The sequence below is a fragment of the Phragmites australis genome, chromosome 1, assembly GCF_958298935.1.
Source record: "Phragmites australis chromosome 1, lpPhrAust1.1, whole genome shotgun sequence".
In the NCBI taxonomy this organism is placed as follows: domain Eukaryota; kingdom Viridiplantae; phylum Streptophyta; class Magnoliopsida; order Poales; family Poaceae; genus Phragmites; species Phragmites australis.
Genome location: NC_084921.1, coordinates 52,474,792 through 52,490,508, shown reverse-complemented (window position 1 = coordinate 52,490,508; position 15,717 = coordinate 52,474,792). Strand labels below are relative to the sequence as shown.

Below are 15,717 nucleotides of genomic sequence, written 5' to 3'. Positions count from 1 at the left end.
AAGCCGCGCCACCGGGGAGACTCCATTCTTCCTCGTGTACGGCGCTGAGGCGGTCCTCCCCTCCGAGCTCACCCTAGGCTCCCCTCGGGTGCATGCCTATTCTGAAGGCGAACAGGAGCAGCAGAGGCGCGATGACGTCGACTACTTGGAGGAGCGCCGGCGGCGTGCCGCCGTCCGGGCGGCTCATTACCAGCAAAGTCTGCGGCGCTACCATCAGCGCCATGTCCGGGCCCGGTCTCTCGAGGTGAGGGACCTAGTTCTCCGACGCGTCCAGTCACGCGAAAGAAGGAATAAGCTATCCCCTATGTGGGAAGGTCCCTTCACCATGATCGGGGTCCCGCAAGAAGGTTCTTTCAGGCTGGCTGCAGAAGACGGGCAACCGCTCCCCAACCCGTGGAACATCGAGCGCCTGCGTAAGTTCTACCCGTAGATGGCCATGCTCGCGGCTCAGGTCAACCAGGCCGGGGGCTTCCCCCCCGCCCAAGTTGACCGGGGGCTACCACTAGCTGGGTAAGTCACCCAAACTTGTAAAAAATTGTCAATTCAGTATGAATATTAATGTGCAATTGTGTGTCAATTCCGTTTTTCTGGATTCCGTATGTTTAATCTGTCTGGTGAGATACTCGATTGTGCGAGAAAAGTTCGCTCTCTCATTTTCCCCGCTGATAAAAGAATCCAGACCGGTATGCGCGCGGGCAGTTGCTGCTGACTTACGTCCGATGTGGTAGGCTGTGTTGTTTGGTGTTGTGGCAGGTCTCCGGGCACTACCGAGTCCCTGGGCGCTCTGGGTAATACTATTGCTTGAGCTGCTCGAGTAGTCCGGAGCCTAGGCCCCAGGGGCGGGCTATCGGTGCTCGGTCTGGTCTGTCATACCCGGGCGCCACCGAACCATAGAACCTCTGGGTTATGCCTCTGTCCGCTCTTGTCCGCCAGTCTGGGTATTCGAGAGGTCTCGGGTCGAAAACGAGAGCAGTCTATAACAAGTACCGCACTAACAGAGCGCACCAAACAAGGAATTTCTCCATTTTCTCTTAAGTCACAGATCGACAATCAAAGCGAAAGCAACTCGACCGCAAGGGCCTCGATGCCTAGGTCGCTGCTCGGCCCCAAGGGTCCTCGGGTGGTCCTACCGCTTAAGCATGAGTGGTTGAGATCACCCGACCCTGGGCTCCTCGCGCGCCCCTTGATGCTCGGGCGCCCCGGCTGAGGGAACCAAGCCCCCGGGCACCCCGAGCTCAGAGCGCACGCCCCTCCTGGATCGGTTGGCTGAAAGGCCGACAGCTGTCCAGTGAGTGGTTAAATTCAGACGAATTTACATTCAATAATATTTTGTTCCCGAGTCATCCTCGGGGGCCCTCGTCTCCATCCGGAGCATGCCCCTCAGCTCCGCCGGGCCCAGGTCCCAGCTTGCGCCGATTTGGGTCCGGGTGATGTCTTCGGGCCCGGTGTAGAGCCAGCAGGGCCAGGCTCGCTCCCGCAGGGGTGCCAGGCGGCGGCGCAGGAAGTCCGCCACCACCATCACCGAGGTCAGCCCGGCGTCGCGCAGGAAACCGATGCGCTCGAAGATCGGCTCCAACCTCGCGTCCGACGGCGGCGGTGCCTCCCATGTCGATTTCTGGGGCTCTGCCGCCACCTCTGGCAGGGCGAGGCGGTCGTGGGGGTCGACGTCGACGTAGAAACAGTCCCGCCGCCACTCCTCCCATTTGCTTCGCAGCACCTGGGGGATGTACCGCTCCCCCATGCTGTCCCGCAGCCGAAGGTTGCAGCAGCCCGCGACGTCCGCCGTGGAGTACCCTCTCTCCTTCCCGGCCAATCGTAGGGCGAAGAAGTGCCGAAGAAGCGTCACCGACGGTGCCACTCCCACGAACATCTCGCAGAAGTGCGCAAACACCGTCAGCACGACGACTGAGTTGGGGCTCAGATGCACCAACTGCACGCCGTAGGTCTCGAGGACTTGGAGAAAGAATGTTGAAAATGGCGGCACCAGCCCCGCCGCCACGAACGACGTAAACAAGATGATGCGCCCGGGGTCGGTCGTCGCCGGCGGGAAGCTCGCCGACGTCACCTTCAGGGCCCCTGCTGGCCCTCGGGGACCAGCAGTTTCCTAGCCCTCTCCGCCGCCTCCTCGCTCCTCAAGCGAGACTCCGGCAGTACGCTGTCCGGAGTCCTGTCGCGGCGACTTCCCCCGGCTCTCGGCATCTCGTCGGAGGGGGAGGTTGTCTGGGTGGTGGAGGGAGAGAAGTGCTCTGATCGCCTAAGGGATTCTAAGGGCTCAGGAGCGGGAAGCAAGCAAGAGCAGGATCGCAAGATGGCGTAAAGAGGGGGGCGGATCGCTCCCCTCCCCCTTTTATACCTCAGAGAATTCAAACGTCTCCTGCCACGGCGCACTCGGCGGGACGGTTTCCTCGATCGATGCAACTGCCAGGCGAATCTCCCACTGGTCGTGCGGTGTCAGCGGCTGCCAGGCGTATTTTCCTCGATCTGCGTGGCAGCCGCGCGTGCCGCCTGTCCCGTTGTCACGCCCTTCGGGAGTTGTGTGGATGCGTGTCCATTCGTCTCCCCGTTGGGCCGTACCAAAGGCTCGGATCTGAATGGCCACCTTTTGAAAGCTTGCCATATGGCGTCCATGCCAGCCTCGACCTCGTTCGTGATGAAGGGCCCATCCGTAGTCTCCGTGCCATCACCTGCCAATAGGCCCGGGGGCTACTATCGGTGTATCAAGAACCGAGGGTCCCTGAGTTCCGAGGCCAGGCCAGCCATCCGCCACATGGCGCCATCCCGCGAGGTCCCTCCTGTGGGGTGAGAAAAGCTCAAGTCCCGAGAGAAGGTGCTCGGGGCCACAGTCGCTGGTCCCCGAGCACCCCAGTTCCCCGATGATCCACAGAGTCTAAGTACTGGGAAGAAAGTGCTCGGGGAGGTGCCCGGTCACCCCCGAGCACCCTAGTCCTCCGATGATCAGAAAAGCTAAGTTTCGGGAGAGAGTGCTCGGGGCTGCGTGCGGTGGCCCCCGAGCACTCGGTTCCCCGAAGATTCGTACAAGAGTGCTCAGGAGATAGTGCTCGGGGCTGCACGTGGCGGCCCCCGAGCACTCGGTTCCCTGAAGGTTCGTGCAAGAGTGCTCGGGAGAGAGTGCTCGGGGAGGTGAACAGTACCCCCGAGCACCCGGTACCCTGAGGACAATGATAGGCATTCTCGGGAGAGAGTGCTCGGGGAGGTGAACAGTACCCCCAAGCACTCGGTGCCCCGACGACCCAGAAAGGCCCCCGAGGGGCCCACCGATGAGGTGTCAATCAGCCAGAGGTCCGAGGCCGCATTTAATGAGCGTGCGTGGCCTGACATCTCCAACTGCTCCCGCCGCGGTGTCAGTTCCTGCCATGTTTTGGTAGAGAGGCGTGGGCTATTAATTGCACGGGTCCCGTCCCGTATCATCCGGCTTGTCTCGTGATAACATCGCAAGGACCAAGGCGTTCCGTCTACCGCCCTGCTGTGGCAGAGGAACAAGACAGGGCGGGCACGCCGGGTTGCTCTGCGGCTTCCCGGTGGGCCCTCTCCACGGCGCCCGTTGCCAGGGCGTTTAAGGTGATAGGTGACCGGGCGTGCGACGCATTTTCCACCCCCGGTCACTTCACCCAGAAGAAATGATCACGTCTTTCCCAGTCATGGCGTCTTGGAACTTGTGCCCCCCTCCTTCCCGTTCGGGGCATGTCACAGCCGGCGAGTACAAAAAGAGCCGGCACACAGAAGAAAAGGGAGGACATCCGACGACCCAATCGACGGACAATCCAACAAGAGATCGCAAGCACCCAAGCATCAAACACCGAACCATAGACGAACACAAGGCACAAGGGATAGTCCCTGCCGAAGAACAAGGAGCCTCAAGCTCTTAGTTAGGCCAATATTCTTGTAACCAGCAACATCCTTGAGGGACTTCCTCAGGACAGTTATTACATCCATACAGGAGTAGGGTATTACGCCCCTGTGCGGCCCGAACCTGTCTAAATTCTGGTGCATTTACTTCTTTTTGCACTAGTTCGATCACCCCCACCACCGGCCGTTGTATTTACTCTCATTCATTTCTTCGACGAACTTATTCAGGATCATCCCCCCGGCCGAATCTCTAAAAAGGGTCTCTCGGAATCCCTGCGACAGGAGTTAATCCTCCGACATATACTAAAACTAAATAATCACAATAAATTTTCAAAAATTCATTAAAGTATATGAGATTAACATAAAATAAAACTATGGTTATTGTTATATAAAAGTAACACAAATACATAACTACGATACATCACTTTCATTCAACACTTACATATATGGAACATTGTTGGGGAAAACAAATCCCTCAAAGGCCAAGAGCAATCGTAAATTTTTTTGGCTAAGTCACACATAAGGAAACATGCCAAGACAAATAATGTACTACTCCCTCCGTTTATAAATAATTAACATCTTTAATTTTACTATTTAAAATTTGACTATCAATTTTTTTACAAATACATAAACAAACATGTATAAGTGTATAATGCTATAAAACTACTTTTGATAACATATCAAGTGATACTTTTGTTATATCAATCAACTAAAAATTTGAAAAACTAGAGTTAGCCAAAATGTAATGTAAATAGTAAAAATCAAAGTTATTAAGTATTTGTAAACAGAGAGAGTACACATTTTGGTACGTGTAGCGGCCCTAATATAAGAAATGCGGAGCAGGGTGGACAGAAGCATTTTGGGAGTAAGGGCCGTGGCCCTAATCACAAAGATCACCCAGCCAGCCCAAGATCACCCCCCCCCCCACACACACACACGAGGCAGCACATACAAATTTCCCACGAGACCCTAGCTTCGATTTCCTCCTCCTCTTCCTTCTTCTTACCGCTCAGGTCAGGCCCTCCGCGCCCGGGAGATCCAGCGAGAAACCGCGGCCTCTCGCTCCGCCTCCCCCTCTCCAGGAGCATCTAGAAGCTTCGGGAGGGGCCCGAAGGAGGGAGGGGGGCGCCGTGGGCAATGGCGGCGATGGAAGCCGCAGCCGATGCGGCGCTGGCCGCCGCGAGCCGCGCCTTCTGCAGCATCCTCGCCATCGTGGTCCAGATCCAGGTGAGCCCCTCGCCCCTGCGCCCCGCATTATGGTTGGATTGTGGGCGGCGGCGCGGTATTGTTTGGAAGCTGCGGAAGAGCGCAAAGTTTTGTTGTTGTTTCTATTGGTACCTTTCGAGGAGTAATTTTGGCCCGCCGGCGGAGAGTTCTCCCACCAGTTGGAAATTAAAAGTGAGGTTGTGACGGCGCAACTGTGTTGTGAGGTTGTAAAGTTTCACAGTGGGAGACCTGTTAACTGTGCTTTTGGATTGTTGTAACTGGGAGATGGTGATGGGCAAATTTGATTTCTACGTTTGAGAAGCCGACAGATGTTTCCATATTCGTTGTCGATCTCAATTTGTCTTACTCCTTTTATATGCGCTACTTGCTACCAATTGTAGGCTATTTGACTTTTCCGATCCATTTTGAATGTCCACGAGGATATGACATTGTATAAATCCTGTAGTCTCTTTAAAGTTTTGGCCTTTTTAAGTTTTTCTTCTGAAGCTAAGTACCTGCCATCATATATCTTCTTGGTGCTTTCCATTTATTGACATTTTTTCTTACTATATCTTGCTTCTTGTTTATAATGCGATGTCCCATTTATGTAGGGGTGTGCGATCTGTTTAGTACTTGCTGCTGGATGGGCGTATGCTTCATTTGTCAGGTAAAGAAATGAAATTTGTGATTAAAATTTTACTTGACAAGGCTGGAAACAGTGTAGCACCTGATTTTCCTTTACAATCTATGTTTTCTTACCAGAAAAAAGGTTATAAGGAACATGAGGCGCAAACTTGTAGATGGAAATAGTTTTGCATTTCTTTGTGACGACATAGATGAGCTTGAGCACTCCTTTCAGGAGAATTTACCTAGGGTCTCTGTAATTATGCCTTTGAAGGGCTTTGGCGAGCATAATTTGCAAAATTGGAGAACTCAGGTTCAACTGGAAAATATTTATGACAAATGCTGTTTATGTTTTCAATTGTTATATGCTTTTAACATCGATAAAAGCACAGATTACTTCTCTTTATGGGGGGCCACTGGAATTCCTGTTTGTAGTAGAGAGCACAGATGACCCGGCTTATCATGCCGTTTCCCGTTTGATGGCAGAGTACAAGGTAGGTGGATTACCTCATAAGTAATTGATGGTCATGATATTCGTCAACCTCTCTTCATCTATTGTAAGTTTGTAACCTTATTGGATGATAAAATTTTCAGGATAATCTGGAGGCAAAGGTGGTTGTGGCTGGGTTCTCAACAACTTGTAGCCAGAAAATTCACAATCAATTAGTACGTAAAGGACATCGTTCTCATGCTCGATGTGTATCCCATTATCCTTTCACATTAGGCAAATTTGTTGGCTCATGCTTCTAGAAGTGCCTAGTGCACGGAATAGAGTTGTTGAATGTGCATGCATTTGAGCTGTCCATTCTATTATGTTTCTCTTCTGTGCCAATATGCTTTTCTGCATTTTACATACCATTCATTCTTCACTTCTTTGATTATCCAAAGAATCTCAAAAGATGATAAGCTGTAAGTGCTATAGTTGTATACCTTGTGGGCATGAGGATGATGGTATTGAAGAGGAACTTAAATGCCACAAATTTCAATCATCTCTTGGTCTTGTTTTCTTTTTACCAAAAATGCCCCAAAAGGTTAAAGTGACAGGATAGTGGAGTTTTGCTCATGTATTATCAAATTGAAACAGATTGGTGTTGAAAATATGCACAAGGATAGCAAATATGTCTTGTTTCTTGACGATGATGTGAGGCTGCATCCTGGGACGATTGGAGCTCTCACAAAAGAAATGGAGAAGAATCCTGAGGTCTGCTTTTCCTTGAACCACTCCTCCCTTCTTCTATCACCCTCTCTGTGTTAACATTTGTATTCCTTTGTGGCTGGCAGATATTTATCCAAACTGGATACCCCCTTGACTTACCTTCTGGAAGTTTGGGTAGCTATTGCATATATGAATATCATATGGTATGTTGATTTCTCATTAAAATTTAATGTCCTGCAAAGTTATTCAATCAGAACCATATGTTATGGGTGTTTGCTATCATTAAATACAAGAAAGTTAAGCTAGAATTCACATCATGCACAGTTGTATCCTGTAGATTAAGTTGTTTATTCTAAGTCACTAAGACACTGCCTTGCCCATATACAATTTCTTTACTAACCTCTTCTTCTATCTGGCAGAAGTTTTCTGATGATTTGTAGTTGACATCCAATTGCTTCTACTGATAACTTGAGATCTTTGATTTTTTTTTCTTTAGTATTTTCTTCCACCAAAGGCCTCACTCTTTTTAAAAAAAGTTCAATCACGTTATTGGTCTAATCATGTTATCTGCTAAGCACAGTACCTATTGTGCCACCAAAATACATTCTAAGCAACATGAGTTTGGACTATGACAACCATTGAGAATTCTCACCATCATTCTGTATTCTGTAATGAAACAGTATCTGGCCCTTTCGTAGTGTTTTGCTTCTCTTCCTTTGGTCATTGATGTGATTTTTTGTGAATTATAGGTTTGCATAACAACAGTGCTATTTCTATTAGCTGCATGACGTCTCTTCGTTAGCATATCTTACCTTGTCATTCTTTTTTAAGTACTCGTTAGCTATTATGTAGTTCTGTATCTGTGTGTGTTCACTGTTTTTTCCCGTTTATTTGCCTTGCTATTTACTGATAATAACCATACTACAGCCGTGCTCAATTGGATTTGCAACTGGTGGGAAGACTTTCTTCTTGTGGGGTGGTTGTATGATGGTATAATCTAGTTCCTAATGAGCAAAATCTCTCTATACTTGCTCCATATAAACTTTGAGTGTTTGTAGTGTTGCTAACACAGCTTTATTTTAGATGCATGCTGATGATTTTCGGCAAGACCAATATGGTGTTGTCAGTGGATTAAGAGACGGTGGTTACTCAGATGATATGACACTGGCTGCAATAGCAGGTAATTCTTCTTTGCAAGGAGTTACGTCTCTATGCTTAAAGGCAGTATACAAGTGCTGCTTATGATGTTCAAACCTTTTTCTATTTGAGGCTTTTAACTTTGTTCATATCATTTTTTTTGTGCTCTCAGCATATGCATTTTGATCACATAGAATTTGTGTTTAAGAATTTAAGTGTATCTTTCACAGGACAGCACAAAAGGCTCATATCTTCACCTCCTGTTGCTGTGTTTCCACACCCTCTTGCAAGTGATCTTAGTTTCTCCAGGTACTGCAAATTTTGCATAGGAAAGATATGCATCTTATTTGTGCTCAATTAAAGAAAGAGTAAATTATGTAAGCCTCATACATTGTGTCACAACAACAACAAAGCTTTATGTCCTGAGCAAGTTGGGGTAGGCTAGAGATGAGACCCAACAAGAGCCACAACGAGTAAAGTGCTGAAATGTGTAGTGGTAAGTGACCCGTAATACCTCATATATGGCGGTGGCACAGTTCTGGCTTCTGGTGCGCCACAATGGATGCAGCAGCTAGAGATGGCGTAGGTGTGCCAATGGCAGGGGGACTCTTGCCTTACCTGTAGCTTTGTGCAGCGTCTAGGGCTCTAGACTAAAATACCCGCCTGGGGTTATGTTTCCACTTTGTAATATACTATGGGTTTCTACTACTTGTGCCACAGTACTTGGGGTTTCTTTAATTTACTCTGCAAATAAGCTTATGAGAAGAAATGTATGTATCTTGACTAATATCACATTCTGCATATACATGTTTGGTTTTCGTGTAGATACTGGAATTACCTCAGGAAACAAACTTTTGTTCTTGAATCATATGTATCGAATGTCAATTGGATGATGAACCGCGCATTATTTACGTCACATTGCTATTTGTCTTGGGGATTTGTTTTGCCCTATATTATGGCTTTGGTGCATGTAGTGACTGCTCTGCGAGCACCATACAGCGAAATTGTAAAGGAAGCATCTGATTCATCTTGTGGTCAGTTCGCTCTCTCCTCGCTCCTTCTCTCACTTCATTGATTGTACAATCCTCTATTTGCCTGTTGTCAAAATATCTCATCCCACTTTTGTCATCTTGTGGCATGCTATTTCAGGTTTGAAACTAGTGGGCTTGTTGTTCATATGCACTCTCGCAGAACTTGTTTCAATGTGGAATTTGACAAAGGTGGAAATTCAACTATGCAATATGTTGTCTCCCGAAGGACCAAAAGTATCTCTTGGTTCATTCAACTGGGGGCTTGTAAGTGTCCCTTCCAGTAGACCAATTAACTTTCAGTGACTCAGTTTTATTCCCCTATGGCAAGTGATAACATATTTAGTAACCTTATTTTGGCTGGACTTCAATTTCAGGTGTTCATTGCTGTGTTGGTAGACAATTTCCTCTATCCCATATCTGCAGTCAGGTCTCATTTCTCCCAATCAATTAATTGGTCTGGTATCAGGTACTACTTGAGAGATGGAAAAATAAGCAAGGTACATGCAACATATTCTGTGCACTTTTCCTTTGATGATAAGCCATTTGCCTTTTTAATACTTGGAGAAAGTTCACGTAGCAAAATGACCCTTGATGTTCCAGCTTACCTATACATCTCATTTTAATTGTTGTGCAGATCGAAAGAGAGAATAGTTCGAAGTATACTGATCTTGGAGGGAAGCATCTCTATGGCAAGAGGACATACCCTGATAATAAATCATTGCTTGGTTACCTGTCAAGAACATTAGCGCAATGGCATCAGCCAAAGAAGTACGATATCTAGGAAGGGCAACCGGGAATTCAGCCCTCAATTTTGCAGGGCTTCTTGTTGTACACTCCTGTTTTCATCTCTTCTTTTTCTCTTCTTTGATTGTTTATTGATTGTTAGGTTCATTCATATTGAATTTTGTGGTGTTCAAGTGACACCACTTAAAAGGTTTGCACCTCATAGTTCTCGTAACATTATAGATATGTAACAACCTGATTGAAGAAGTGACATGCTCCATATTGGTCTGAAGGTCTCGTGGTTCATAGACTTCGTTCCTTTGTTTGGTGAACGGAGGAATGTGCTATTTGATGAACCATTGCTGTTGGTTATTCAGAGTGGGCGTGATTCTATGATGATGCTACTTAATTCTCATTGCAATTTGACAAAATTATGTTAGGTCAAATGTTTGGAGCCTGACAGCGCATACAAGCATTATTGCTCAATATTTAATTCACTTGAAAGGTTGAAACTTACTTGACATTTTTTCTGCGAGGTTGAATTAAGTTGGCATGATATATCTGTACAAGCAGCCTTTCTTTACATCCTGGAGGCCTGATGGATCCATTTAAATATTTAATCTGGGGAAAAGAACAACTAGTTGAATTGGCATCTGCTTTTGTGTAATGAAATTCTAAGTCCCGGTGTTTCAATTTCTTGTTGCTGTTTCCATTTAAAATGCTGGGAGGCAAAGGAAGAATTGATCATGTCTTCCAGGACGGTTCTCATTAGAAACATCTACTGCTGCCCCAATCATTGATGGTATTTTCAACTCGAAGTCTGTCAAACTGATGTATCGAGCTCGTTTCCGGAGAGACCAGATTACCAGCATCCGTTTCAAGGCCGGTGTGGCACCGATGTGAATCGTGGAAGACCGAAAATATATAGAAGCCAGCCAGTCACCTAAGCCGGCTGTCTCGTAAAAATATAACGCCCTCACCTTTTCCGGTTCACGCATAGCGCAGCCATCGCACACTCGTGCATAAAGGAAATTTCATCCGTACCATTAAACTATGCTTAGTACCCAATATTATGATCAAAAAGTCCCCCCTCCATCCATATCATCACAACTTCAAAATTCTTTCATTCATACCACCAACCGTGACTTGGCATTAAAAAAATGAGTACCACGGGAGGATGCCACTGAGATTTCATTAAGAGTATGGAAAGCCTCGAATCTAGACCGGCTCAGTGAGATTGTACTCGACTGACACTTAGCAACTGTGATTTGCCATTCCGCTTTCCCGTTTCATTTTCTTGTATTGCCCGGAATACTCTTGCACATTGACCCAAACCGCGACACATATAATAGCCTTCTTCGGCGAGGAATACCCTCACGCATTTTTGAATTATGTATTTTGCTCACATTCTTGCTGATGGAATATGCCAATTCGATTCACATACGTAAAAAAAACTCAGTACAAATGTTGCCGAAAAAACTCTGTACAAATGCTTCCATTCACGTGCAAGCATCAGCTAAATTGAGCGGCTGGACTGGGAGCCGACCGGGCGTCTTCTAGTCAGTGGCTTTCTGATGAACTTGTTTAGTATCTGATGGGCGGTTTTCTGCTAGACCAGTTCGACATCTGGTCAGTGGCGACAGTGGCTTGTCGAGAGCCGATTCGACGGCGGCGACCTGAGAGCTGGCCTTGGCGGCAGCGGGGTGAATGGATTCGGTGACCCGATTTGCGGGCTCACGGCTCGAGCGAGTGGCGGTGGCAGGACTGGAGATGGAGATGGAGGCAGCGACGGGAAACAACGGCGAAGAACGAATGGGAGGGTAGTTTCATCCAAAAAACGAAGTTCAACTTCTGTGAGGGTGAGAGTTGGTTTTGATAGTATAGATGAAACAATTTTGAACCTGTGATGGTTTGATAGTACATCTGAAATTTCCTGAAAACCCAACTCTGGAAGTGGAAGCTGCAATGGTTTTCTTTTCTTTTTTCCTTTAAAAAAGGAAGTCGCGATGGCGGTCGGTGAACCGAATGCTGGTATATGTCACAGCACGTGAAGTCGTGACCGAGGAGCTAGCTGCCGTGTCGCACTTGCGAGACGGTCCAGCAGGTCCGTTCCAGTCCGGTCAGGCGCAGGCACAGCGACGCCGCCACCAGCGCACAACGTTTGCGGCGTCCACCTGGCCGGTCATCCAGCCTCTGGAACGCTCTGGGCGAACCGACGTCGTGCTGCGGCCGTAATCCGCTGTGCACGGAGTACTCCGTGGCTCCGCGCAGCCATCGCCAATAATGAAGCGGGCTCACGAGGAAACGAGCACGTGAGCGCGGTGAACCAGAGAGGAGCTCGGAGCCGTGAACGCGGGAGGAAGCTGGAAGCAGAGGACGAGAGATGGAAGCCAAATTTGGGTGGGAGCTGGATGGAGCGGAGGGAACCGTGCCCGTGCGTGTGGATCGCGGGAAGCGGACGGGCGAAAACCGAGGCGCAGCCGCGAGCCGAAACGGGAGATCAGCAGCCAGGTTTAGGTGGACGCCCGTCGGAAACCACTTGCGACCGACGGTTTCCTACGTCCGCGGACGCTCGAAACCGCGACGCGCGCCGCCCCCGGATCGGCGGGGTCCTCGCGGTGGGCATACGGGCGCAGGTGTGACGCTCGGACCCGCAGCAGCGCCCGGCATCGCCTCGGCGGATCGGACGCGTTTGTGGGGTAGGAAGGGTGAAAACTGAATGAATATTTTCTGCTCGCTCGTCTGTCCATCTAAGACTTGTGAACTAACTTAAAGATGATTGATATCTGAATCCGATATTATTTAATACTATTGTGTTTAATTTTGAATTAAAAAAAGATACATAATAGTGAGTATCAGTTCGAATATCCGAATGTTTGGTGTTATAACAAAATTTATTACGATTTTATTTAAAAATATAATAATATATGAGTAGATTGTCACATATTAATAGATAAATAATATTGAATGCATACTCATTTTAATTGTACTCTTATAAATAAGTAATTGATCTATAGGTTAGACACCGTAGCACATAATGTATTTACATTACTACTATCGGTATTATTTGTCAATCTTGTTAGAATGTAATGTTAGTTTGACTACTCATCTAGCTGATTTAGAAAAAACTTAGATAGCACAATACAATTTGGCTGGATATCTCTCCACGACAACCAAAAATAAAATACGGCGGGATACACAAAGACGATGCAAAACGGGACACACCTATGGGAAAAAAAAGAAACAAAAGAGCAGTTGGACACAAAACCAAGGGCTCCGATGAAAATACACATGAAACCAGGTGTGTCACACTGAGGCGCACACGGTTCGGTCCCGCTCCCGGGTGGCGCACCCAGATCGGGATCCCGTCTCTTTCCCATCGTCCACGCCTGAACCCCTCCTTTAAATACCGTTCCCCCTCGCGGCCCTATTCCTCCACAGCCGCCTCCCCCTGCCTAACCATTCTCCCCCAACCTCCCTTGCAATTCTCCTTGCCTCCCGGGAGCATCGACCATGTCGGCCTACTGCGGCAAGTACAAGGGTACGATCCATCGTCTCCTCCTGCCGTTCCCCTCCTGCTTGTTATTTTTTGATCTGCCTGCGGTTCTGTTCGGTCGTGCGTAGATCTGTTAGTTGTTTGCTGTTGGTAGTTGGTGCCCTCAGATCCATCTGTGTTAGATGAATATGCTAATGATTCGTTGCGTTTTGTTAGATCCGTTCAGGTGTAGGATTTGTGGAAAATTTATAGATCCGTACAGGGTGGTATGCTTGGTGGTGCCTATATGCTTAGCTTTTAGGGGTTTGGTGGTTGTCGAAAGGGTTTTGGAGTTGGAGCAGGTGGTAAATTTGCTAATTTTTATTTAGATCCATACATTATGTGATGCTTAGTGGTCCGTATCTTCTTAGTTTTGGGGGCTAGGTTGTTTCCAGAAGAGTTTGGGAGTTGGGATCAGATTATGTTGGTTTATGGTGGATAGTAATTTTTCATGCTGTCTTGCCAGCATGCACTAGTGACATAACGGGGTAGCTTTTAGTATTGGTCTCAAGTGATGCTACCAGATTGTTAAATCCATATACTTTCCTGTTGCATCATGGCTTTCTTCTGTAATAGTGCTATGCAAAGTTGCATATATATTAGTAGATCCATAGATCGTTTTCATAAGTTCTCTTGGTGATATCATGTGCTTATATAATCTCAAGCTATTTTTTCTTGATCATGATGTTTATGTGACACGGTTGTTTCGAATAATGCAGTGTTATCCCATATAATTAGGTTATTTGGTGCGACATGTGTTCTAGTTTGATTGACACGCGTGTATTGGTTGTTGCCAATTTGAGCTGCTTTTTAGCTAATCATCTGTGCTGGTTATTTTACAGACGAGCTCATCAAGAACGCTGCCTACATTGGCACCCCTGGCAAGGGTATCCTTGCTGCTGATGAGTCCACTGGCACCATTGGCAAGCGCCTTTCCAGCATCAATGTTGAGAACATCGAGGAGAACCGCCGTGCCCTCCGTGAGCTCCTCTTCTGCTGCCCTGGTGCCCTCCAGTACATCAGTGGTGTGATCCTCTTTGAGGAGACCCTGTACCAGAAGACCAAGGATGGTAAGCCCTTCGTCGATGTCCTCAACGAGGGTGGTGTCCTCCCCGGTATCAAGGTGGACAAGGGTACCATTGAGGTTGCTGGCACTGACAAGGAGACCACCACCCAAGGCCATGATGACCTTGGCAAGCGCTGTGCCAAGTACTACGCGGCTGGTGCCCGCTTTGCCAAGTGGCGTGCTGTCCTCAAGATTGGCCCTAACGAGCCATCACAGCTTGCCATTGACCTGAATGCTCAGGGTTTGGCTCGTTATGCCATCATCTGCCAGGAGAACGGTCTGGTGCCCATTGTTGAGCCTGAGATACTTATTGATGGGTCTCATGACATTGAGCGCTGTGCATATGTCACAGAGACGGTCCTTGCTGCCTGCTACAAGGCTCTCAACGAGCACCATGTTCTCCTTGAGGGTTCCCTCCTGAAGCCCAACATGGTTACCCCTGGTTCTGACTCCAAGAAGGTGAGCCATGAGGTCATTGCTGAGTACACCGTCCGTACCCTTCAGAGGACCGTCCCTGCTGCCGTGCCGGCCGTTGTCTTCCTCTCCGGTGGACAGAGCGAGGAGGAGGCTACCCTGAACCTAAACGCCATGAACAAGCTCAAGACCAAGAAGCCGTGGTCTCTGTCCTTCTCCTTCGGCCGTGCCCTTCAGGCGAGCACCCTCAAGGCCTGGGCTGGCAAGGTGGAGAACATCGAGAAGGCAAGGGCGGCCTTCCTCACCAGGTGCAAGGCTAACTCCGAGGCTACCCTCGGCACATACAAGGGTGACGCCGCCGCCGGCGAGGGTGTCTCGGAGAGCCTCCACGTGAAGGACTACAAGTACTGATCTGCCTCTCCGTGTTGCCTCTCCGTTTTGGACCTCCTGCCTACGAGTATTAGGTTGCCGAGTGTGGTTTGCTCGTCAGAGTCTTCTGACGTCAAAACTTGGTTTTAATAATCCGGAACTTTGCTCGTCAGAGTCTTATGACGTCAAAACTTGGTTTTAATAATCCGGAACTTATGCTTCCCTTGTGGACGATGGTTAATTACTTTTTATATCAGCATACAAGTTTTTTCGGTGTTAATGTCCTTTTATTCTTGCCCTGTCGATGGTAAATCTTGCAGCCACCTTTTGTTCTCTGGTCTTCTATCTCTCCTGTAATGCTGGATATATATGTATATAGATATCTATCTATCTATCTGCTGAGTAGGCCGGTGTGCAGCCAGTCGTCTTGCTCTGATATCTCTGTTTTATTTATATATATATATATATATATATATATATATATAGGCCATCTATTCTCCTGGGCAAATTAGGCCATCTATTCTCGTGAACAAATTGATTAGATGGTGCAATGTTAGGAATCTATTCTTTCACTAGTACTACTTCATAT

The 15,717-nt window shown here is 47.9% G+C and overlaps 2 protein-coding genes across 2 annotated transcripts; both read left to right on the top strand.

Moving 5' to 3' along the window:
• The first annotated feature begins 4,798 nt into the window (after positions 1 to 4,798).
• LOC133926885 (uncharacterized) lies at positions 4,799 to 10,113 on the top strand. Its single transcript, XM_062373038.1, has 14 exons — positions 4,799 to 5,094; positions 5,685 to 5,740; positions 5,836 to 6,010; positions 6,090 to 6,191; positions 6,292 to 6,363; positions 6,782 to 6,898; positions 6,979 to 7,056; positions 7,781 to 7,843; positions 7,937 to 8,033; positions 8,221 to 8,299; positions 8,816 to 9,024; positions 9,140 to 9,285; positions 9,396 to 9,518; positions 9,656 to 10,113. The coding sequence occupies exons 1-14, from the start codon at positions 5,005 to 5,007 to the stop codon at positions 9,800 to 9,802; spliced, it is 1,554 nt and encodes a 517-aa protein (XP_062229022.1). The 5' UTR covers positions 4,799 to 5,004; the 3' UTR covers positions 9,803 to 10,113.
• A 3,007-nt stretch (positions 10,114 to 13,120) lies between these two features.
• On the top strand, positions 13,121 to 15,408 carry LOC133926879 (fructose-bisphosphate aldolase, cytoplasmic isozyme-like). The gene is made up of 2 exons (XM_062373027.1): positions 13,121 to 13,285; positions 14,122 to 15,408. Exons 1-2 carry the CDS (start codon positions 13,258 to 13,260, stop codon positions 15,168 to 15,170), a joined length of 1,077 nt encoding a protein of 358 aa, XP_062229011.1. The 5' UTR covers positions 13,121 to 13,257; the 3' UTR covers positions 15,171 to 15,408.
• The last annotated feature ends 309 nt before the right edge of the window (positions 15,409 to 15,717 follow it).

What these genes read in the sequence shown, in the direction of transcription:
- LOC133926885 (XM_062373038.1), top strand. Translation starts at nt 5,005, where the DNA reads ATGGCGGCGATGGAAGCCGCAGCCGATGCGGCGCTGGCCGCCGCGAGC. An exon ending in AAATGGAGAAGAATCCTGAG is followed by an intron (nt 6,899 to 6,978) that starts GTCTGCTTTTCC and finishes TGTGGCTGGCAG; the next exon opens with ATATTTATCCAAACTGGATA. An exon ending in GACACTGGCTGCAATAGCAG is followed by an intron (nt 8,034 to 8,220) that starts GTAATTCTTCTT and finishes TATCTTTCACAG; the next exon opens with GACAGCACAAAAGGCTCATA.
- LOC133926879 (XM_062373027.1), top strand. Translation starts at nt 13,258, where the DNA reads ATGTCGGCCTACTGCGGCAAGTACAAGG. An exon ending in CTACTGCGGCAAGTACAAGG is followed by an intron (nt 13,286 to 14,121) that starts GTACGATCCATC and finishes GTTATTTTACAG; the next exon opens with ACGAGCTCATCAAGAACGCT.